Here is a 26,158-nt window from a genome sequence, read left to right as displayed (position 1 = left end):
TTCACTCGAATATAGAATAAAATAAAAAAAAAAACAAAAGTTTCGAGTCGTCCTTCATTCAAACCCTTATCCGCACCCAATGGTGCATAGGGCACTGCATCATATAAACGCAGTGTTATCTTGATCTTTAACACATGAAAGAAAGGTGATCAGCTCTCCGCTTCAGGTACCAGTCCTGAGTAATATTGAATAAACGTTGGTGTGAAAAAATCACTTTCATTTTTTTTTACCCCTCCCCTGGGCATCAAACCCGGGACCTCCTGAACGGTAGCCGAGCTCGCTGACCATTACACTACGGAGGTGGACGACAAAAGTCATCCTTAGGACATAAGACTTTAAAAAAGTCTAAATAATCATATTTATTGGACACAAAAGTTCCGTTTGATGTAATTCACGAATGGAATTTAAATGTAAGAACACGCAATGTAATCAACACAAATATATTTTTTGAACATTGTTAAAAATGTCTATGGTATGCCTATGACCCTATGGTCATGCGGTCATGCCATCTATTGACATTAGTACGTAAACTTGAATGCAGCGACCATAGAGACATCTATTGGAATTAAATAGTACTACATTCAACAGATTCGGAACAAGATGTTTTCTGCCTTTGGTGTTTTGGTTTATGACAGTTCTTCGTGCTCGAAACTTTCCGATTGATTTCCAACAATAACAAACGGCGAGTAATAAAAATAATAATCTGCCATTTTACGTTCCGCGAATCGTATGCGAACTTTCCGAATGCAGGAATCATCGATTCAAGTTTGAAATTTAGTTGTTTTCGGTTTGTCGCCAGTGACGTTTCGCGGGAGAATAGTTGAAAATGGCTAGAGAAAATAATAATTCGATGTACGTGTACGAAATACCGTACATGGAAAGAAAACAATTGTGTCGCATTTTGGATTTAAATAACGATTGGAAGGATTTGGGAGGGCTTCACATGGGATATCAAGTATTTGACATACAGGTTAGATACCAAAACTTTCTTTATACTTTGGAAAAACCCCTTTCTGATAAAATTATCATCTCACAAAATAATGACAAAGGTGATTGTTTATTGTTCTTACGTTCGGATGTTACATTCGTTCTAAATGGTCAATAATGAAATGTTATTGAGAAAATTTTCTTATTAGCACATTTATGTTTTTATTGAATGAGTCAACATCTCATATTTTAATATTATTTTTATGGATGGTTTTCCTTATTTATTTTTCGTGTTATGTATGAATTTTTAACATGTTATTTTTCATGTTTGCTACTTTATGGAATTTAACATTTAAATATTATATATTTTTTTGAATGTTTAATTAAAAATATTAATTTTCTGAACTGTTTGAGTAAATGAATACTAAGTTAATGTTTAGGTTGTGGTCCTGTGTTCATAGACTGCAAAGTCAGGGTTAGATGGTTAGTTTCCCATTCTGCCACAACTTGGTTCACATTTTCAACCAACAATATATCACAGGGTCTTAAACACTTTCCTATTCAAATTTTCTTCTTTTTCTGACCCTCATCCACATAGATGTCGTCATAACAGCATCATCAATCATGTGGGGTAAGGTGATCTGTCCTGTAAAGCATTTACTATAGTATATATATATATATATATATATATATATATATATATATATATATATATATATATATATATATATATATATATATATATATATAGTCCGGGGTATATAAAGAAAAATATAAATGCTTGTTTCATTCAAAATTTAAAATCTAAAGTTATTCACCGATTGCTTTGAATTTTTGAGACAATATCTATGTAAATGAAAATGTAACAAATGAAAGATTTTTTATCGCAATGGCAGCGCCATCTGTTGAGCGTAATAGCAACTCACGCAATAACACACATTGCTTATGGCGGACAACATGCTTCTAGACAGCTGTTACCACTTAACATTTTTAGCGTTTTTAATTGCATTGTTGTTTCATAGATTTTTATTATTTTCTTTGCTTTATAACAATTGTGGAATCAAACATAACAATGTGTACTTTCTATTTGATTTATTTTCCATTCACCCAAAATGAGCCACAGCAACGCAAGGCTGGGTAGTTCAACTAGTATTAAATAAATTTTAATGTGAAAAAAATCACTTGAGTATATTTATTTCGACTGGTTCACGCATAACTTGCTAACCATGCATATCAAAGGATTTAAAATCTTAACTGAGAATGAATATAAAATAATTTTGTTGGGTAATATATCCAAAATTAAACATGGTTTATTTGGTTGAATTCTGCATTTATTTATATATATGTCAATACGTGACACGTTTCGTCTTCTTAGGACATTATCAATCACTCGTGTTTGATAATGTCCTAAGAAGACGAAACGCATCACGTATTAACATATCGTAGTCGTACAGGAGAAAGTGACTAACTAACAAAACGTAAAATGTTCAGGAAGGCCATTTAAGTCGCTTTTGCTTGGCAAGAAAATAAACATCAATGCAGCTAGCCATTTTTAACAAGTCAATATATTATACTTCCAAGTTTAAAATCCTTTGGGATTTTTTCAGGGCAATATTAAGCTAGTAAGATATCAAAATAGTCAATGATCACGTGTTTGTAAAAAATGCACTGGTCACTTTCTCCTGTATTACTACGATACACATAAATAAATGTAGAATTCAACCAAATAAACCTTTTATTTTTTGACATCTCATCAAAGATGAAGAAGGATATGGAAGTCTGGGCATTTACGGGGCTGACGACCGTCATAGGCTGGTTTAAGTGATCACTTTACACACGTGTAACATTCACCAATTCTACCCATTATTGACAACCACACTACTCAAATTCTTGGAAGTTCTATATATATGAACCAATTTAGAAACCTTGTTCTTGAATCACTAGAACTTCACTAGAGACATCTATTGGTGAGATATAAAGAAGCTTTTTTATTAAGCAGAAACTCTTATATTAGTATGTGAGGTCCGAATCCTGGATTATAAACACACACATGAGAAACGCCAGAAAATACCATTTTCATTTTTATTATTAAGCTTATAATTTGACCAGATAATTTATTTACAACATTTTGAGTGTGTCCAAATACTTGTTCACAAAATCTGGATTATCTCCAATTACAGGAGTTATTTTCATATTATTTTTTTATAATCCAGGATTCGGACCTCACATACTAATAAAAGAGTTTCTGCTTAGTAAAAAGCTTCTTTACATCTCACCAATAGATGTCTCTAGTGAAGTTCTAGTGATTCAAGAACAAGGTTTCTAAATTGGTTCATATATATAGAACTTTCAAGAATTTGAGTAGTGTGGTTGTCAATAATGGGTAGAATTGGTGAATGTTACACGTGTGTAAAGTGATCACTTAAACCAGCCGATGACGGTCGTCAGCCCCGTAAATGCCCAGACTTCCATATTCTTCTTCATCTTTGATGAGATGTCAAAAAATAATATGAAAATAACTCCTGTAATTGGAGATAATCCAGATTTTGTGAATAAGTATTTGGACACACTCAAAATGTTTTTAACATATCGTAGTCGTACAGGAGAAAGTGACTAACTAACAAAACGTTAAATGTTCAGGAAGGCCATTTAAGTCACTTTTGCTTGGCAAGAAAATAAACATCAATGCAGTTAGCCATTTTTAACAAGTCAATATATTATACTTCCAAGTTTAAAATCCTTTGGGATTTTTCCAGGGCAATATTAAGCTAGTAAGATATCAAAATAGTCAATGATCACGTGTTTGTAAAAAATGCACTTGATGTAGAATTCAACCAAATAAACCTTGTTTAATTTTGGATATATTACCCAACAATTCAATATGGAATTCTACCAACTGTCTGCAGTTACAATAAATAAAATAAAATAATATCTTTACTTGATGTTTTCCACTCATAAATTTGCTCATATGCTGATTCATAGTAGAAAGGAGAAAGTGTTGGAAGAGATATAAAGGAGGTCAGGAAGTAAATCTTGTTATTAATGGTACGTTGAACTGGTATAGGAGGTGAATGGCCACCTTTACATCACAACTCAACTATGAGGGGATTTTAAAGATATCCTAGAAGTGAGAACTACATTGCATATATTCTTACAATGATTAAAGAAAACACTTCGTTTTTTACCACTTGAGTTTTATTATAGACTACACGTTTCAGAAGTTAAACTTCCATCATTAAGGTCTGTATAATAACTGAAATATAAAATATAAAATTGTTCTATAAATAAGGAGAGGGGAAAGTAAGGGGAAGGGGTTAGTCAAGGGACGGAGTTTGAGAACAAAGGAAAAATGGAAAGCAAAGGTGAAGAATTTTGAAACAATATAATATTTAATAAATTATTATTAGAATTTAGGTATTATTAATTTAATTATTATGAATTATCTTGAAAATTTTGAAATCCAAAAAAACCTAAATTCTAAAAATAGTATATTAAATAATATATTGTTTCAAAATTCTTCACCTTTGCTTTCCATTTTTCCTTTGTTTTCAAACTCTGTCTCTTGACTAACCCCTTCCCCTTACTTTCCCCTCTCCTTATTTATAGAACAATTTTATATTTTAGTTATTACACAGACCTGAATGATGGAAGTTTAACTTCTGAAACATGTAGTCTATAATAAAACTCAAGCGGTAAAAAACAAAGTGTTTTCTTTAATCACTGTAACATGTCTTACCACAAAGTTAATGCCGAAACAATAAATAGCATATATTCTTCATCAGATTTTTTACAAAATATTACAACTAAATATCAAAAACTTAATTCTTTACCGACCGCACAATTTCGCTGCAAACTTATGCTTGAAATTGCATGTTTTTTTGCAAAAACCACCGTGTATCATTATACTCCTTACGCAAATATCATAAAATACGTTCAGTTTGCTTTGCGCTCTCCAGAAATTGCTATATTAACATAATAATATAAATATGTCCTCGTATTGTGCTAAAAACCTGAAATCTTAAATGCCAAAAGTCGCTAAAAGTTATTAGTCATCATTACGCCTACATAGCATTAATAATGCTTCATAAAAACACATATTCTGCAACAACCAGAACATCTTAAAGATAAACTGGTTTAAAGGATCCGCCTCTGTAGTGTAATGGTCGGCACGCTCGGTCACTGTACTGGAGGTCCCGGGTTCGATTCCCAAGGCGCACAGTGTGTAATTTCGGGTATCTAGTTCAACTTGAATATTTTTCAATGTTTTTGGGACAACACAATATAATGTTTTTGGGACAATACATCCCAAAAGCGACATGCGGAGGCACTAACAGATCCCTAGGATCTACAAAAAGAAAAAAAAGAAGAAGAAGAAAAGATTTTTTTTTTAATTTTGAGAATTATCTTTTTTTACTAATGTAAAAACACAGTACGAAAAAAATACAAAAAAGTTATAACATGAATCTAAAAAAGACGTATTTTTTTTTTATTTATAAAAAGCATGTTTGTAAAAATATATATATTATTACAATAATTTATTCGCTTTCATCACATTCATCACTGTAATTGTCACCATCATTGTCTAAAAAAGGATTCAGACGAGAAGATAAATCTGAACATTTTAGTAAATTTTAAGTCTTAGTTTTAAACGTATTTAACAAATAAAGTTTAAATTAGTTTATAAAATAAATAGATGCTAATTCACCTGTTTGTCGGTACAAAATTTAATTTAATTACTTCCAACATTTATCCGCACCCAATGGTGCATAAGGCACTGCATCGTTTAGAAGCAGTATTATCTCAATTGTTAAATACACAAAGGAAAGGTGAACAGCCTTGCGCTCCAGGTACCAGTCTAGGGTGATATTAAATAAATATGACTGAAAAGTCACTAACATTTATTTTGACCCTCTTGGGAATCGACTCCGGGACCTCCAGCATGGTAGCGCACTTACCACTACACTGTGGAGGCGGCCAAATTTAATTACACTCACACTAATTAGTTTTAACTTACATGCCCAGCTGACAGTGATAAGGAATTTGAAAGTATTAGTAATAATTTTTTATTTAATTTATCTTTGACATCAAATTTTTTTGCATGATTGATCAAATACTGTAATCTTCTTACCCTTATCCGCACCCAATGGTGCATAGGGCACTGCGTCGTATTGACGTAGTTTTATCTAGATCATTGCTTACATAAGGCAAGGTGATCACTCCTGCCCTTCAGGGACCAGTCCAGGGTAATATTAAATAAATATTACAGTGTAAAATCACTAATATTTTTTATCACCCCCCCCTGGGAATCGAAACCGGGATCTCCAGCTTGGTAGCTAAACACCTAACCATTACACCATAGAGGCGGATAAAAAACCATAATAAGATTTAAAAAAATAAAATAAATGTGTTTTTTTTAATGGATGGGTCCAAATGGAATCCAAAGGTTTTCTATACTGGACCTAGAATACGGCGGGAGCTTTCAGAGAGATCAGTTTGTAGACTGATGATTTTAAAATAATTTTAATGATATTTTACATGCTATTATCTGGTAACATATTAGTAAATACCTATTACAAACTATAGTCCGCCTCCGTAGTGTAATGGTCAGCACGCTCCACTACCTTTCTGGAGGTCCCGGGTTCGATTCCCAAGGGGGGTAAAATAAATATAAGTGATTTTTTCACTGTCATATTTATTCAATATTACCCTGGACTGGTACCTGAAGCGGAGGGCTGATCACCTTTCCTTCATGTGTAAAACGATCAAGATAACACTGCGTTAATATGACACAGTGCCCTATGCACCATTGGGGTGCGGATAAGGGTTTTATTATTATTATTATATTACAAACTATTCTTTCTTTTTAGCGGTTGCGAGGCACAAAAGTTTTATCTATGTTTAAACAAATGTATAAATCAGTAAGGTACCAAACTTGTGGTTTTAACTTTATACGTTGGATGTTTCATTACTCATATCCTATTTATGATTTCTAAGAAAGGATTTACATGCTGTGAATAAAGTACATTGTTTTCCTGAACGGTGATCGCAACATTACACACTCGCATTCAACAAAAAAACATTTTTTCCAGGAAGAACTTGCACTTTTTAAAATGTAAACAAAATAGGCAATTTATATTCTACGCACATTTTCTCTTGTTCTTTTAAAATTACCAGACGAAATTGTTGATTCATTTTATTGATGCAGACAGATACGCATAGATTTTTCCTAATAAATATATCTGGGAATTTATGTGCGACGCATATGTAATGAACGTCTGGTTTATATTAAAATGTTTACCTGCGGTCTATAGATGCCGAGTGAATAATTCACCTATATAATAAGTAAACATTTATTTATTTATTTATTTTCATAATACATAGATACATTCAATATACATATTCATTTCATATACACATTTATTATACGTATTACGGCTCTTTAGGCATGGCCTGTGTTGAGCCGAATACTAACATGGTAATACATAGTTTATATATATTTTTTTAAATTTTTTAATATATATATATTTTTTTTAATGATTAGATTTTAAACATAACATACAGGAGATACAAAAATAATTTATAGTTTAAGGTTTTTCAATGTGATAATTACACCTGGACTTTAATTAATTCACTTTCTACCTTGTCCCTTCCAATGTCAAGTAACCATCGACGGACACTGTTCTAAAGACCTGATCACTCCTGGAAATCTTATGGTTTCGGGCAGCAAATTAAATATTTTTGGAGCAAGGAATGAAAAATTTTTTTGGGCAAAACTTGTTTTAATGGCTGGGCCAATGTAGTTTTTATTTAATGCTGCCATTGACAGTTTAATGTGATTGATAAAAGAGGCTGTGGTTTTTTTTTCATGATATTTTTATTAATACACAAATATTTCAAATACATATTATTTTTGTAGTATTAAAGGTGTCTCAACTTAATATGAAACATCCATTGTTCTTTATATTTTAAAGAAGTTGAAAGCCTGAGCATCCCAGGGCTTATGACCTGGCATTTGGCTAGCTTTAGCGATTAATTTATACACTTGTGTAATGTACACCATTCTGGCCATTATCGAAAATCCATATTGCATTAATTTTTTTAAACCTATATATATGCAATTGTCTCGGGTACTTTCCACATGCGGGTAGTATTTTCTATAGATTTGAATGTATGCCTGATTGTGGCGCCATCAGTTGCGAAATTTGTGAAGTATTTATAAAGCTTGCTCCATTTGAACGTAGGTGAGATTCATTCTGAATTACTTATATATTTATCAGGAGACAGAGCCTGAAATAACATTATTTTTTTTATATACTTTTTAAACCCTCATCCACATCCGATGGTGCATAGGGCACTGCATCATATAAACACAGTGTTATCTTGATCGTTAACACACGAAGGAAGGGTTATCAGCCCTCCGCTTTAGGTACCAGTCCAGGGTAATATTAATAAATATTAAGGTGGAGACTGACCGGAGCATTTCGTCTTAACATAACATCGTAACATAACATCGTAACATAACATTGTAACATCGCTCGCGGCGAGCATTACCGAGCATCCAAAACTACGGATGGAGCGCTCGGCTCGGTGTACTGACTGCCTGAATGCTCGCATCGTAACATGTTACGTTACGACGAAATGCTCCGGTCAGTCTCCACCTTTAGAGTGAAAAAATCACTTATATTTATTTGACCATCTCCTGGGAATCGAACCCGGGACCTCCAGTACCGTAACCGAGCGTGCTGTCCATTACACTACGTAGGCAGACACTATTTTTAGATACTATTTTTAGTCAAGTTTAATCAGTTCCGATCCATACAATGTTATTGGCGTCTCTCGCGTTCCTACCAAAAGTAAGCAAATAGAACGCTTATAAGCGTCTCCCACTTTCCACTAACAGTAAGTAAAAGACGCTTTAACCTTTTGACTGACTGCAGGTACATGTATGGCGGTACCCAGCACGCTGCGAATTTTACGACAAAAATAAAACCTTCTAAACATATCGTTATTGAAAGCGTAATAACGTTTATTTATAAAACTTACTAAATAAATGAAGAGGGCGCCAGTCGTGCAGTCATTTATCCATAATCATAAAATTAATTGTTCATGGTGCAGGGTTGTCACAAAATTTGTCATAGAAAATATGAAAACTAAATTATGTCAAAAGTAATCGTTTATGTTTATGTTATGTTTAATATTAAAAGTATACACACACACACACACACACTATGATTTAAAAAAATTAAAAATTAAATATCATCAGAATCGACACTAAAATCACTGTCATCAGATTCGGCAGTGACGGCAGCTCGGGGATTATTGGACAACCCTGAGCGCCATTAGTTGTTCCGATGACAAACTTATCTTTAATTTACGTTTAAAGTGGTAAAAACAAATTCCGTTTCAATTCTAAGTATGCAAAAATATTCTCAATAGATGTCACTATGCGTTTAATATATTCGTACATTTTAAATAATTGATTTTCTTTGGTAAAAGCCCATTTAAAACATCGCGTCTTAAGACGTAATTTTTGTATGAGCGGCGCTCCGCTCACAGAAAATTATGCGTCTTAAAACGCTCTTGGCAGTTTACCGGCTAAGCGTCTCCTGCATGTGTTAAAATCCAGCAGTTCGTATTGATACATTTTGTGATCTTTTGTGTAGGAAATGGAGAATGAGAGCAGACGGTGTGGCTCTTCACCTACAGACCTGCTGTTGGAGCGCTGGGGACAGCAGAACCACACTGTATTGGAACTGTTTGTGCTGTTGGCTCATTTCAAGCACAGGCCGGCTCTGGAGTGCATCCGGAACCTCGTGGAACCGCAGTACCACTGTCTGATTGCCCCCATCAACGGTAACACTTTCAAACCTTTTCGTTCTCAGATATACTATACTATAATTTTTTTTAAAATTACCTAACGTCCAAGTGACTCTGAAATCTAGCTACGGCTTATGCAACACTGTTTATCATGTCCCTACTCAGGCTTCAACTTTATAAGTTTCATAGCCTATGCCTACTTGTGAGTGGATTTAGTCTTTATGTTTAAAGTTACTATAATTTCATGTAATTCATGAGTGAAAATTCTAGGCAAAAACACTCGCTATCTCGCTAGAGGCATGAGTTTATACATTTCATTGATTCTAAGTTAGCAGTGAAGTTACTTAGGTGTATGATTTTAATTCTCGATTTTTTCAGGTAGTGAATTTACCATACTATAATCCTTCAACCCTGCTAGTTATATGTTTTACCTCCATAGTGTAATGCTTAGGTTAGGTTAGGTTAGACACGAATTAAAAAAAAAAAAAAAATTAACATCTTTTTAAGATAGCTTAGTTTTCTGGGGATAAAGTTTGTTTGTCAAAAGCAGTTGGAATCTTCTTCTTTGGTCTCAATCCTGCGGATTGGTCTGTAGCAACAGATGACATCTCTTTCGCCATTCTTGCCTATTTAAGTCCTCTTCAGCTCCTCATACGTCGAGCAGTCCATGTCTTTGTATAAGTCGCAAAATGTTGATAATATTAGTATATAACCACTCACTTTTATGACGGTTTCGAGATTTGCCTGTCTCCTCATCAGGACAATCACTACCACAGTTGTTTGCATGCTGTGGTATCACTACCACAGTTGTTTGCATGCTGTGGTATCACTACCACAATTGTTTGCATGCTGTGGTATCACTACCACAATTGTTTGCATGCTGTGGTAGTGATTGTCCTGACGAGGAGACGTGTACGTCTCGAAACCGGTAGACATAAAAATCTCTGTGAGCGGTTATATTATTAACATTTTTGAAAAAAAAAAGTTTATTGATTAATTTTCTTTGGTCTCTGAATTGTTTTAGCATCATATAAAAAAAACTGAGTTTTTATTGAAATTTTTATTTTCTTCTTCTTTACGGGTCACAATCTGTGTGATGATTCCTTTGCTCCTTTCATTGTCAGTCTCCACCCGCCTTTATCCTCCGTTCATCTCTTCAACTCGTACCTGATACAGTGCAGTTGGAGATAATTTGGTCCATGTAGTTTAAGCGAAGTCGTCCTCTGTAGTTTGTGCCTTCGCACACACCCTCCGCAATCGCAAAAATCAGACCTGAGTGTTTTATATTATGGCCTATCCATTTGGGTCGCTGTTATGCTACTTCATTTAGTAAGCATCTAGACTCCCCAGCCCTGCTTAATACCTCCTCCCTACACGTGTGGACCGATGAATTTCTAACATGCGCCTGTAGCACCGTATCTCGAATGCCTCCAGCTGACCCCATTCTGTCTGCCCGATAGTCCACTTTTATTTTACTAACTGACAATTATTTTAACTAACTTACTAACCATCACGCCGCTTCCCCGTAGGGGTAGGCAGAGAGAATCGAACGCCACACCACTCTGTCTTTGCAAACATTCTTTGCCTCTTCTACATTCATGCATCTCCTCATACATACCCGACGATTATTATGACTCCTGACCCGGCCACTTTCAAGTATTTGACATACCTGATTGTGCCAAGTTTTCCTCGGTCGTCCTCTGCTTCTTTTTCCAACTACATTCGCCTCATAAATTTGTTTAACCGTTCTTTCTTCACTCATACGCTCCACATGTCCAAACCATCTCAACACACCTTTCTTAATTTTATCGATAATGCTTATCTCAGCCTTACATTCTTTCCTTATTTCATCATTCGAACATCTATCAAATATCGTTTTGCCACACATTCGTCTGAGCGATCGCATTTCGACTGCATTCAGCCTGCTTTCATCCTTCTTTTGCCAACTCCATGCTTCGCTTCCATACATAAGGGTTGGAACCAGAACTCCATTGTGTACTGCCAGTTTAGCTTCCGCTGATAGATTTTTATTTGCTTAAACTGATTTTAGTGCACCATTCACTCTGTTCCCAGCATTCACTCTCCTTTCTATGTCTTTATCAATCTTTCCATCCCTAGAAAACATACTACCCAAATATATGAAATCATCTACCTGTTCCAAAATCTCCCCATTTACCAATATTTCACACTCAATTATTTTTCTTGCAGATAATGAAACAACTACTGAAATGGAACCTCCCGGAAAACTAGTATCCTCTGATAACAACAACAGCACGTCAAACAATGTTCCTGTACACGTAAAATATATTGAACAGGTCAGTGGATTGATATATCGTAATTCTTCTTTTTCCTCCTATCCCCACTAAAAGGGTGCATACGGCATCTAATCCAAATGACGCTGTGTTAACTTGATCACAAATATTTAAACGCAGAGTCATTAATCTTGGGCTCCAGATTCATAAATATCTTCTTCTTCATTCTTCAAACCTTTAACCCCACCCGATGGTGTATAGGGCACTGCATCATATAAACACAGTGTTATCTTGATCGTCAACATATGAAGGAAAGGTGATCAGCCCTCCGCTTCAGGTACCAGTCCAGGGTAATATTGAATAAATATAAGAGAGAAAAAATCACTTATGTTTATTTGACCCGCTCTGAGAATCGAACCTGAGACCTCCAGTACAGTAGCATGCTGAATATTACACTATGGAGGCTGACAAATATTCATAGATATAGGAGTGGAATATGTTTGACGCAGATGATGTGAGTGAAGAGCTAAGGGTGAATATTACTGCTATTTATATATCGCTCACTCCTTTCAAGAACGTCATAAATCAAAAATCGTCAATTTTCAGTTGTGCATGTTTTCGGAATGCCCAGAAAATGTACTATATCCCAGCAAAAGAGGCATATTTTTAACTTTATATTTACCCGCTACAGGGCAAAAAATGTTGTTTTTGCATTTTGAAGAAAATGTATTGTTTAATTATTTTTATAAATAAATTAAATATTTTTCAAATGTAGAAAAAACCTTCAGGTTTTACCTAAAAAGATCTGTTGCACAGTAAAAAGTTTAATAAGTGGCTTAATATTTATTTTTAATACATTGTGTTATATTTTTAAACTTTAAAATCGTTCTCCTGAAAAATCAAGTATTTTGATTTATGACGTTCTTGAAAGGAGTGGGCGATATGTCATTACATTTTTTATATTTTTCTTCCAGGGTGTAAAAATAGAGTCTTCAAGTAAAATATTAAATGGTCCACCTTACCAGAGTACCAAAACTTCCAATGTAAGTCAAATAAATTAAATTACAGTTAAAGCATTTAATTTGTTGAATAACATGATGATTCAAATATAATAAAATAAAACACTTGAGATATAAGACCACATTTTTGAGTTTTTTAATGTAAACATGACTTGTTTTGAGAACTTCAGATGTTCTCAAAAGTAGTCATGTTTACATTAATACATTGTTGTCGGGCGGTTTTTTCACCAATCCGGACTCTAATTAGCATACTAATTAGGGTCGTATTCTAATCACTTCTTCTCCGTCTTAATCCTCATTGCTGAGGGTTGTGACCCTTGCAGAAGCAATGACTCTTCTCCAGTTATCCCTTGACTGCGCTGCACGTAGCGCTCCAACCACTGAGGTGCCTGCTGCTGCCTTAATTTGATCGGTCCATCGTGTGGGGGATCTTCCTCTCCCCCTCTTTCCCTCCAGGCTACCGATCACAACTAGTCGTTCCAGGCTATCCTCGTTGCCACGCGCAACGTGTCCAAAGAACTGGAGAATCCGTCGGGTACAGATATTGGCCAGAGACAAGCCATCCAAGCGTAGTTCCTGGCAAATGGACTCATTGGTGCGTCTAGCTGTCCATGGAATTCGGAGCATGCGCCTCCAACACCACATTTCGAAGGCATCAATTTTTCTCCTTTCTGCTGCTTTTATAGTCCATGTTTCAGCAGCATAGAGAAAAATGGAGTGGACCAAGCTCCTGACAAGGTTCATCTTGGTGTTGTTACTCACACCCCGGTCTTTCCAAATTTTGTCTAGCTTAGACATGGCACTTTTGGCGATGGCGATACGACGTCTAATCTCTCCTTCACAAGTTCCTTCATTGCTGATTTGAGATCCAAGGAACTGGAACTCGTTTATTATCTCTAAACCTTCCAGTGAGTTCCCGAGATCACCAAACTTCTTAGATCGATCTATGATCATGATCTTGGTCTTGCTTTGGTTAATCTCTAGTCCCAGTGCCTTGCTCTCAATCTCTACTCGTTTAAGGAGATCTACCATCTCTTTTGGGTCTTTGGCCAGAAGTGTTGTGTCGTCCGCATATCGTATATTGGACAGCTTTACGCCACCAATGGACACTCCTCCATTCCATTCGTAGAGAGCCCTGCGCATGATGTATTCCCCATAGATGTTAAACAGGTCAGGGGAGAGTATGCATCCCTGTCTTACACCTTTCTCAGTGGGGAAGCTTGCAGTGTTTATGCCATTGATTCTTACGATTGCCTTACTTTGGGCATAAAGTCCATGGATGAGTTTTATCAAATGGGATGGGACTCCCATCTCCATGAGTACTTTCCACAGATGTTCCCACTTCACGCAGTCGAAAGCTTTTTTGTAATCGATAAAGCATAAAACTGTTGGCGTCAGGAACTCTCGGCTTTTTTCGATCACTTGGCGGATGTTGAGGATCTGCTTTCTTGTTCCTCTTCCTTTCACAAAACCAGCTTGTTCCTTTGGTATTTGCCATCCAATGTAACTGTGTAATCGTGCTTTTAGAACATATAGCATTATCTTGCTGGTGTGAGAGATAAGTGCTATTGTCCTATAGTTTTCACACTTTTTGGATGAGCCTTTTTTGTGAAGAGGAATGAAAACAGATTCAGCCCATTCCTGAGGCCATGTTCCCGTTCTCCATATGAGGTTGCAGAGATCCAGCACTGTTTTTATGCCCTTATCCCCTAGTTCTTTTAGAAGCTCGGCCTGTATGCAGTCATTGCCGGGGGACTTGTTGCATTTTAGTTTTTTCAGTGCATTTCGAATCTCTTCTTCCAAAATGTCGGGTTCCAATTCCGATGTGTACAATGTTTTTTGGCGTCTCGCGCTCTACCAAAAGTAAGCAAATAGAATGTTTATAAGCGTTGCCTACTACCAACAGCATATAAAATACACTTTTAAGAGTTTCCCACAAACAATGTATTAATATACTCAATAAAGTAGTATTATACACGTATTTAAAAAAAATATATAATTATAGTTATGAGTAAAAATTTGAAGTCATATAGTAATCATTTCAAATCATTTGTAATAAAAAAATATGAACAAAGAAATGTCATAAAAACGACTCAGTTTCAATATTCTATTTTCTGAACTTGTTTATGCTAAAATTAAAATTGAATACAATTATCAATTATTTCATGATAGGAAACACGTTCACCTTCATCGGCAATATCGGATGGGAGAGTTGCAGAAAGTGCCGGAGCCCTTCTGATGATCCCATACAAAGAACTCTTCATCGCCACCCAGGAGTGGGATCCTTCTAATATCCTCGGGAAGGGAGGGTTTGGAGTGGTTTACAAAGGTAAGGAAACGCTCGTGATAAAGTGCCGCATGGTATTAGTATGGCTGATTCAATTCAATTCGATTTCCAATTACAGGAGTTATTTTCATATCATTATTTTTTTTTTTGACATTTCATAAAAGATGAAGAAGAATATGGAAGTCTGGAAAAAAAAATTCAATAATGGGCAGAATTGGTGAATGTTACACGTGTGTTAAGTGATCACTTAACTAAGCCTAAGACAGTCGTAAGCCGTGTAATTGCCCAGACTTCCATATTCTTCTTCACCTATGGTGAGATGTCAAAAAATAATGTAAAAATTAGTTAAATTTGCGGACATTATTCATAAATTGGAAATTTAGAAATGTGCACGCTACACAAAACCTTCCAGCTTGACCGCTAAAATATACTAATGTCATTATCAGTACATATATCGACGGCCGCGCTTTTGGCAAGTCCAGAGTCGATATATCGATTCCCATCACTCTAACGGCTAACACGAACAAATATGATTTCGAATAAATATTATAATCTACTTATGTATTTTCATGTTTCTTCTTCTCCGTCTTATTCCTCATTGCTGAGGGTAGTGACCCTTGCAGAAGCAATGACTCTTCTTCAGTTATCCCTTGACTGCGCTGCACGTAGCGCTCCAACCACTGAGGTGCCTGCTGCTGCCTTAATTTGATCGGTCCATCGTGTGGGGGATCTTCCTCTCCCTCTCTTTCCCTCCAGGCTACCTACCGATCACAACTAGTCGTTCCAGGCTATCCTCGTTGCCACGCGTAACGTGTCCATAGAACTGGAGAATCCGTCGGGTACAGATATTGGTTTATTTCCTTGTATTGTTATTTCCATGTTTAGGTGATTGGAAACATACGGCAGTAGCTATCAAGCGGTTGAAGAGTCCCAACGGTGCTGGTGGAGTGTCCGCCGAGAGCCTGCGAGAATTGAAATACCTGAACGCCTGCAGACATGACAATGTGCTACCACTGTATGGGTACAGTGTCGGAGGTAATTTCACCTATATGTGTCAGCAATATAATAATTGTATGGCTTGATTCCAAACCCTGTTCTAATGGTACTTTTTTAAGGCTCAGAAATTTAAAAAAATATCATCATTATTTTTTTTACTATGCCACTTGCTCTACGAAACTTATTCTACGAAATCCAAAAAAGGGACTTTTCCCGTGAATTTTTATGGCCAAAACTTTTGTTTCCCAAACAAATTATGACTTGAGTACATAAATTTTTTTTCTAAGTCATCTTACAAATATTTAGTCTTATTGTTTATAAAAACACATTTTTTAATGTTTTGTATTGTTTAGTATATTTTTTTAAAGCAAATAATAGTGTCCGCCTCCATGCGTAGTGGTTTCCAGCTTTGGCTACCATGGTGGAGGTCCCATATTCAATTCTCAGGGGGTCTAAGTAAATATAACGTAAATATGAAAAGTGTTTTTTTTCTTCAATTAAATATTTATTTGATATTGCCCTAGACCTGAGAATAAGACTGATCACCTTGCCTTGGCATTTGATCAGGCATCAACACTCAACTTGACATTCCAACAATTTGATGCAGTGCCCTTTGGATAATTGGGTGCGAATGAGGCTATGTAATAGTAGATATTTTTTTTATACTACTGCATTCTAAGAACATATTTGCCTAGTTTTGACTATAGCACAATTTAGAATTAAGACCACAAGTTTATAATTGTTTATTGGTTGTTTTCAGGTGAGGAACCATGCCTTGTGTATCAGCTGATGTCCGGAGGATCACTCGAAGACAGACTCAAATGTAAAAATGGACAATCACCTTTACCTTGGAAACAGAGGTTGCGAATATCGCAGGGAGTTGCCAAGTATGTCAATATAACAATCAAACAAAAAAATATATATATGGGTCTTGTTGCAAAATATATTTTTTAATGCATTTCGTGAGAGCTTCGCGGCACACTGATTGGTGCGTGCAGCAGACGAAAACCAGCAGAAAGAATTTAAAATTAAATTAACCAAAACTAAATTTTACTCGGCTACCGTTCTGGAGGTCCCGGGTTCGATTCCCAGGGGGGGTCAAATAAATACAAGTGATTTTTTCAGTCTAATATTTATTCAATATTACCCTGGACTGGTACCAGAAGCGGAGGGCTTATCATCTTTCCTTCGTGTGTTAACGATCAAGATCCCACTGTGTTTATATAATGCAGTGCCCTATGCACCATTGGGGTGCGGATAAGGGTTTGAATTGAATTGAATTGAAATTTAACTAAAATTGCTGTAACAGATTTCTTCAATGTCTCAATATAGTAACCACATTAGCAGTATAAAGAACAAGCTATGTACCGTAGAACGGGGTACTTGAACTTTGATGTGTTCCTTGAGCCCAGTACAAAAAAAAATTTATCTGTATTTGGTCTTCTATAATGAATGTATCGACATGATTCATTGTTTCCCTGACAGGTGACACTTATTGTCACGATACTTCGATCGATACCATGATCTAATTTTTTTATTGTATTGGGCTCAAGTAACACATCAAAGTTCAAGTAGTCCCGTTCTACTGTATATAAAATGCATTCTGAAAATATTGCCTCTCTCATTTCTCAAATAATCATCTGTGAAAAGAAGGCAGATATAATTATTACTGTCAATATAAATTATTTAATTGACTCACTGACTCGATTAGTAATTACTAATTACCCTTTGAAGCAGTGAGCTGCACTAGAGTATATGTGTATGTAAAATAAACGATGGGCTATCTTATCTTTTTGTAAATGTGTGCGTAGATTGAAACATCTTCAAGTGTTGACATTAAGTACTCATAAGAAATAATTGAGTATAAATACCTTACCCGCCTTTAAAGTGCAGCTGGCGTAAAAGGTAGAACTACCCGTCCCGCAGATAAGCACTTGCTGGGTCGCTGGTAGAAATACCATTCCCGTACAGAGTGTGTTAATATGTTTGTTTGCTTCACAGAGGACTTCAATATCTGCACACAGTTTCGCAAACACCACTGATACACGGAGACATCAAGTCGGCCAATATACTGTTGGACACTTGTGGAGAGCCCAAAATTGGAGATTTCGGCTTGGCAAGAGAAGGACCCAACACTGATGAGTTCACACATATGAAAGTGTCAAGGTCAGTTGGTAAAATGTATTTAGGAAGCAAGTATCTAACTTTTTCTAAAAAAAATAAATTATTTTTTTAACCACTTATGTGGTTAACCTCTTGGAAAAAAGTAGGTCAAAAAAAGCCACCCTTTTATTCACTATTATGTTTTTTTTATCATATTTTGAAATATAATAAATCACTATAAAACATAAACAAATAATATAAGGAAAGAAAAAAAAAAAGAAGAATGGATATATCTAGACTGGTGAGGGAATGACCCGAGCTGCATTCCGGAAAATCACTAAAAAGTTTCGTGTACAATGTGCCCGAACTGGATTCGGGCAAATCACTGTGTCAGCTAAATACCTACCCGAATTTCATTCGGGCAAATCACACAAGGGGTTAATATGGTTACAAAAGTTTAATTTTTTTTTTTAAAATTAGTTTTCTGGACATTTCTACTTTTACTTTTACGGTCTTAAAATTAATAAGGCAGCTCTCTCCAATGAAGAGACTAAGCTCTTGTGCTTGGAGAGGGACTTTTACTTATTATTTCACTGACTTCATTCCGCTGTTCAGGGTTTTTAACACAATTTGATTGTATATTCAGAAATAACTACATACATGTTTTCAACTGTATTTATGTTCTGTTTCAATCTTATAAAATTTGAGAAAAGTTTTTGGCAGGGCTAATAAAGAGGAATTTCTTACAGTACATTTTCACATTAAGAAAGTGTTTGATGTCTTTTAAAATGCCTTCATTATGTTCAACAACTCTGCCTCCATAACGTAGTGGTTAACACATTTGGTTACTATGCTGTAGGTCCCGGAATTGATTCCCAGGGGGGTCAAAATAAATATAAATGTGTTTATACTTATATTTATTTTATATTTATCGTGGACTGGTATCTGAAGCGCAGTACTGATCACCACCGGATATTGATCTGTTTCGTGTGTCTGAGGGAGTTTCCGAAGCGGGAATCTTCAACTACTTTCATAATAGTCTTTTTACATTTTGCACTTGTAAAAGTCTAATAGTCTAATAATCTAGGTCATATAATCCGCGGGTTTTTGCCACTGGATAGTGTTGATGCCCATATATGTATCAGGCAACACTCACCTGGTTGTTTCAAATGAATATGTGCTTAAAAGGTGACATTTCAGTTTACATTTTTTGTACAAATAGTTTTGTAATGCGTTGCTTATGTAAAAGTTAAATTGATTTAAAAATGAGTTAAATATCTGATGAAATACGCTATGTTATGCTTTTTTACCATAAAAAGGGTAAAAAAGTTGCGAAAATTGCTGAAAATTTTGTGAAGTATACGGTAAAAATGCTGTGAGTGAATGAAGGACTCAGAAGTTATTTGCTCGATCCCGTTCCGGAATTACTTAGACTCAAATTATTCCAAGCTTGTTTCCCACCTCTACTATAGTAATTTTAATATAATTTAGAGTAATTTTAACCTATCTTTTTAGAGTTCACGGCACACGACCATACCTTCCCGATGAATTCCTGAGAGGACGTCGTCTGTCTATTAAGGTGGACGCTTACAGCTTTGGTGTTGTCCTCTTTGAACTGGTCACTGGATCGCTAGCTTACGACAGTAGGAGGAAACAACGCTTCTTAAAGGATCATGTCATCGAGTATTGCACGGAGAATCCCACCAATATGAGTTAGTAAAGAATACATTCATATATATCACAAAAACTTATGCTTGAAAGAAATATAAACTGAGAAAAAGTAACAAATACCATCTCAATTGGTTAACTGAAAAAGCAACGCTTACCCATTTGTCAATCTTTAGTAAAAACCAATAAATGTACTCGTATATTTCTGTCAACTGTGAATAAATTTCAGTCATATATCTCATAGATTTTTTTCAACGGGTTATGTGATTCACAATTCATTTTTTTTTCATCACATGGGGCAAAAATTCAGAAGGATTACACTCTAATTGAATAAATAACATCGTCGGCTGAGAAATACCTAATAAAGTTGGACTTTTAATACTTTTGACAGCTAGTTTCACAAAAAACTGTTTAAATAATAACAGTTTTGAATCGTGACACTGTTTTATATAGTTAAAAAAAACAATTGTTTCTTTAAAATGACTAATAAACAGATTTTCAGAAGCTGCTATGGTTAACTAAAAAATATTATTGTAGAATACCGTCCTTTTGCTCGCTATGCTTGTATTTGACTTAAATGTTATTGTATATTGTTTCAGGTGGCTTGCAAGATGTAAGGCTCATAGAAATGGGCGACAATGACCCCGACCTGTGCAGAAAGATGATCATCATCGGCATCAAATGCGTCCAGAACAGGGCTTCAGATAGGCCCCACATGGTGCAAATATGGCACGAACTAGTCGCTATCGCCACTGTCGCTCCAGATATCCAACAATTTTAAATATGAAATGAAAGAATTGCTCATTCACAAAACGTCAATTTTTTATTTAAATTAGCTAATATTTGAAAATGGTTTTAATTTTGCAATTTTTAATGTGTATCGGTTTCTATCGAGGTCTTTTCTTGTGTTGCAACTGATAAATCAAAAAAAATTCGATCGGTCTTATATTTTTCAACATACATATTTTTTATTTTATTTTCATAATTTTTTAACCTGTTAACCGGGCGGGAGGCACAAATACGTCAAACGTAAACACTATCGGGTACGGGTAGGACATATGAATGCGCCTTGAAAAATATGTTTATTATATTATATATATGGACGTATATTTTTCGAACAACAAAGGTATTAGTCATCCATACATGTCTCGAAATGAATTTAAGACACGGAGTGAATCAGTATTTGCGCCCGTTACAAGTTGCGTAATTGGACAGCGGACCGCCCGGTTAACAGGTTAAAGGAATAACGCGCAAAACCTCTACTTTTAGAGGCTTGTCAGCAGATAGAATAGTAAGGATGAGTTAGGTAAATGTGAAAAATGCATCACGAACATCCAGACCAATTGAAAATAAATCTTTCTTGAATTTGTTTTGCAATTGGCCGGAATCGAACCCGCGACGCCAGTTTCCCAGTTGAGCGTCTACCCAACTACGCCACGGCGCCTGCCTGTTTGAAAGAAAGGTTATGAGATCTTAATCTTGAGAAAAACAATTATTTTATGTATTTGATTAAGTAACCAAGATTATATTATGCCAGTAAAAAATCCTTTTTATTCTTCAAAATATGCATTTATTGACTCGTTTATCGAGAACCGCTGTGTTTAACTCTTCAGAACTCTTAATAATCTATTATTTAATGAGTGACAAAACATTGGTATATTTTTGTTATTAATGGCCATAATTACATAGTAAAAAGCGGTGCTATGTTGTCAGCAAAAAAAAAGTGTGATAAAATGAATTGCATTTAATGCTCTCATTAACCGGATCCACGCGGCTCGCATAAGCGTATGTGTTTTAACAAGACATGCCCCATACGCGGCTGACATAAGCGTTTGTGTTTTTACTTTGCTCCAAGTTTCGAACCTCAGTTCAACTTGGAGGGATTTTTTCATGGTGTGGAACTTTAGATAAAATAATACGTCAATCCTTGGCCTTATGACATCTGTTGAAATATCTGACTAATGATTTGTAACATCACAAGGATAAATAAAAGAGCAGATCCCTGATTTTTCTTGCGGTCAGTAATTAGTCCACGCCATAATCATGCCCTATATATGTCTCACTCGACGCTACGCATCGCCAGCGGGTAAGAGTGACACACGATGCGTGCTTTGATTTATTTATGTTACGATGTTATTTGTTTATATTACGATATATTTCAAGAATAATGTGACACAGTGTATTATAGAGTACCAAAAAGGCACAATGAATCCCATGGAACATTTTTGTTTAGGAAAATAAATCATTTCTTAACTAAATACATGATAAAAGTAATCATTTTAAAAACGGCGAAATACCGCCGCGTACAGGCGTCTTCTCAGGAACAAAGTTGACGCGGTTAAAAGGTTAATGGCCATAATTACATAGGAAAAAGCGGTGCTATGTTGCCAGCATAAAAAAAGTGTGATAAAATGAATTGCATTTAATGCTCTCATTAAAAGATATGTGTACCTTTTACTTTTAAGTAAACTAAATGTAATATTGTTTAAGGTTGCCTTATTTTTTAAAAATACAAATGCATTATTTTTTATAGTTACATATATTGTTAATCAATTTGAATAAAATGATATTGAATTTTTAGTAGTAAATTGTTTTATTTCGTTGTCATGGTTATTTTCTTATGAAATGTGAAATTACAATTTAATTGGGAAAGCAGGCTGATATACTGAATAAAGTAAGTTGCAAAATAAACTTCATTCTGTAAAGATACAATCATTTTATCATCTGACATTGAGTGGTCATATTACCCGACTTATGGCAGTAAAAGAAAAACTTTATAAAATAAAACTACTTTGTTTTTAACCACTTTTATTGGTTCTTTTCTTCAACTGGTTTTCGACAAGAATCATGTCATCATCAGGGCTAAACATGTATTAATTCTAAAACAGAAATATTCATAGTTACGTGAGTGGGCAGGTTTAAGGAATGGGTTATTAGGTTACCGTAAATATATTTTTTTTCTTTTTTTTTTGAGGTCAAGGGATCTTGCATCCCTTATGTCACCGCCACCATATTGGGTCTATTGTGACCTCCCTCTGTATTACAGCTCACTGCCAAGACCTATGTGAGTCATGTAACTCACGACCTGTCTTGGTGGTAGGAGCTTCACCTTCTCAGAGTCCTGTAGAGGTCCTCCAAGGATGTGACTTCGTTTGTGAGCGAGTGTGTCACAATTAGTGTAAGTAGTGAAAAAGTGGTTTAAAAAAAGTAGTTTTATTTTATAAAGTTTATAAACTGTGCCACAAAGTATCTGCGAAAAACATTCGAGAAAAGTAAAAGATAAAAGCCAAAGGATGTACTTTATAAACAAAATGTAAAATAATAAATTTATAACATAAACACACATTTCAAAATGCCAAATTTATTTTAAAAGTTACTACCCAAATACGAGGAAAAATGATTTTATTTTATTTTTGTACTAGCTGTACCCGCCACGCGTTGTGGCTCATTCTGGTTAAATGGAAAAGAATGAAAATAGAAAACACATTTTTAAAATGTTAAATTTCACCTTGTGAACCAATGAAATAATGCAATCGAAAATGTTGAAAAAGTGACATCAGCTGTCCAGAGATACGCTTCCGCCATTAGCAATGTTTAGTATTACGCGTGTTGCTGTCTTGTGTTTTGAAAAGAACAGGTATTGAAAGGTAAGGAGTTAAAAAAAATTATATAAATATTTTTTTAATACATGTTTATTCTAAAAACAAACATATTCCAAAATATATTCTTAAAAAAAAAAAAAAAAGTGTGCGAAGACACGTGTGGCCCCTCGCGCAGCCGGTTGCGTACTGAACGCGAGTACCCCCTTAATCTGAGACCTGATCACCTTGTATTGATTGGCTATCAAAAAGTGTAGGTACATGAGCGTGTGTAATATGAATAAATATTTTTTTACATTCAAGGTCTTTTAGGCTTGCGATGAAACAATTGGGTCGTAAAGCATTATCTAGGAAATTTGGATTAAAAAACTGGAGCGACGGAATTTGATCGTGTTTTGTATATAAATTCGGCGAACTTTAAGCTAAAAATGCAATAAACTCGAAGTCCGTGATCTCTAGTCATATTCCAGTCACGTAGGTAAAGCGGTGCCTATCGGAATTTAAGTAAAAAGTCTTCTTTTGATCCAGAATCGAGAATCTTGGCCAATACGGCTTTTTCATTTCGTTATCTTTCCACATTATCAATTCTAAATCGTCTAAAATCAGGCTGGCTAAAAATTCTTGCAATTTCCATCCAGCAAAATGGAGCGAAACAGCAAATTAAAAGAAAATCACAGAAACCAACCAAATATACCTATACGATTTTTGGTCAATGGTCTTTGAGTATCACGTCGCTAACTCCATTCAAGAACGTCATAAATCAAAAATCGTCAATTTTCAGTTGTGCATGTTTTCGGAATGCCCTGAAAATGTACTATATCCCAGCAAAAGAGGCATATTTTTAACTTAATATTTACCCGCTACAGGGCAGAATGTGTTGTTTTTGCATTTTGAAGAAAAGGTATAGTTTAATTATTTTTTAAAAATATACTAAAAATTTTTCAAATGGAGAAAAAACCTTCAGGTTTTACCTAAAAATATCTGTTACAAAGTAAAAAGCTCAATGAGTAGCTTGATATTTATTTTTGATCCATCGTATTATATTTTTAAACTTTAAAAACGTTCTCCTGAAAAATCAAGTTTTTTTAAATTTGTGACGTTCTTGAAAGGAGTGAGCGACGTGATAAATCTTTACGACCTGGTCCTATTTTCTATAAAACCATTAAATAAAGAAAATATTTATAAAACAGCTAATCATAAATAAATATGGCGGATGGAAATGAAATAGATCGCGACATTTGGGCATGTCATGTCATCCATAATTTTTGACATTCGAGTAACTACCAATTAATTAATTAAATAATTAAACTAACTAACCATCACGCCGCTTCCCCGCAGGAGTAGGCAGAGAAAATAGAACGCCACACTACTCTGTCTTTACAAACGTTCTTCGCCTCTTCTACTTTCATGCATCTCCTCATACATACCCGCCGATTATTTCGACTCCTAACCTGACCGCTTTCAAGTATTTGGCATACCTGATCGTGCAAAGTTTTTTTAGGTTTTCCTCTGCTCCTTTTTCCAATTACATTCGCCTCATAAATTTGTTTTACCGTTCTTTCCTCACTCATCCTTTCTACATAAATAAAAAGTTCATTAATTATTTAATATTTTAAAAGTTTTTTTACTCTTAAATATGCTTAATATAACTTACCGATAGTAAAAATACCAAGGAATTCAAAATCTGAAATCAGTTATAGCTAATAAAAGCCTAGCAGCGAAAGCTAAACTGGCAGTACACAACGGAGTCCTGGTTCCAACCCTAATGTATGGAAGTGAATTAAACAAGTGCCATTTGTAAAATGTGTCCTCAGCGCGGAAAATCTAACACATTAATTTAAAATATAAAATGTTAATATTTGTTTCATATAAAAATATGTAATAATAACAATGCTAGCGCTTAGCTTAGCTTTAAATAATCGAATACCTATAAAGTGTAGTATTGATATTTGATCTTGTGTGCAATACTTCGAATAAACATTAGAGCTTTGCCATCGCTTGTCCGTTTTTGATAATGAAAGCAGATTAAGTTTGAACGTTTCATTGTTAATTAATTGATAATTAATTTATTAACTACCCGGCCTGCCTTATTTCCCTATACTTTTGATACGTGTGCGCTGTACTTACCCATAGAGCGTTTGTGCACTACACGGAATTTTACCGTCCGGCAGTCCGGTTTTTTAAAATAAAAGAGACTACGACAGTTTATAGTGATCGAATTAACGCGCACCGTGATCACGAACCGATCCGAAGAAAGACGGCCAAAAGCACAAGCCAATCCAAGCCAATCATCCGTTTTATCATGCTAATCGGACTGCCGGACGGTAAAATTCCTGTAGTGCACAAGCGCCCATACGCGCATTGATCATGGATTATTTTAGTGAACGTGAATAAATAATGAAATGCATCATATCAAAATAAATCTGAAAAACTACACACACAAAATCATCGTGCGTTTCATCAGCTGCATAAAATAAAATAAAATCACTA

The 26,158-nt window shown here is 35.1% G+C and overlaps 1 protein-coding gene across 1 annotated transcript; it reads left to right on the top strand.

Annotated features, from left to right (window-relative positions):
• The first annotated feature begins 776 nt into the window (after positions 1–776).
• On the top strand, positions 777–22,652 carry LOC148310305 (serine/threonine-protein kinase pelle-like). The gene is made up of 10 exons (XM_088258692.1): positions 777–970; positions 9,591–9,780; positions 11,953–12,059; positions 12,971–13,039; positions 15,188–15,344; positions 16,188–16,337; positions 17,059–17,185; positions 18,300–18,464; positions 19,917–20,113; positions 20,669–22,652. Exons 1-10 carry the CDS (start codon positions 827–829, stop codon positions 20,848–20,850), a joined length of 1,488 nt encoding a protein of 495 aa, XP_088114818.1. The 5' UTR covers positions 777–826; the 3' UTR covers positions 20,851–22,652.
• The last annotated feature ends 3,506 nt before the right edge of the window (positions 22,653–26,158 follow it).

This window comes from Brachycentrus maculatus, unplaced genomic scaffold, assembly GCF_059751285.1.
Source record: "Brachycentrus maculatus isolate JH-2025_06_01 unplaced genomic scaffold, ASM5975128v1 h1tg000102l, whole genome shotgun sequence".
Classification (NCBI taxonomy): domain Eukaryota; kingdom Metazoa; phylum Arthropoda; class Insecta; order Trichoptera; family Brachycentridae; genus Brachycentrus; species Brachycentrus maculatus.
The sequence above is the reverse complement of the archived record's forward strand: the minus strand, read 5'-3'. Positions and strand labels throughout refer to the sequence as shown.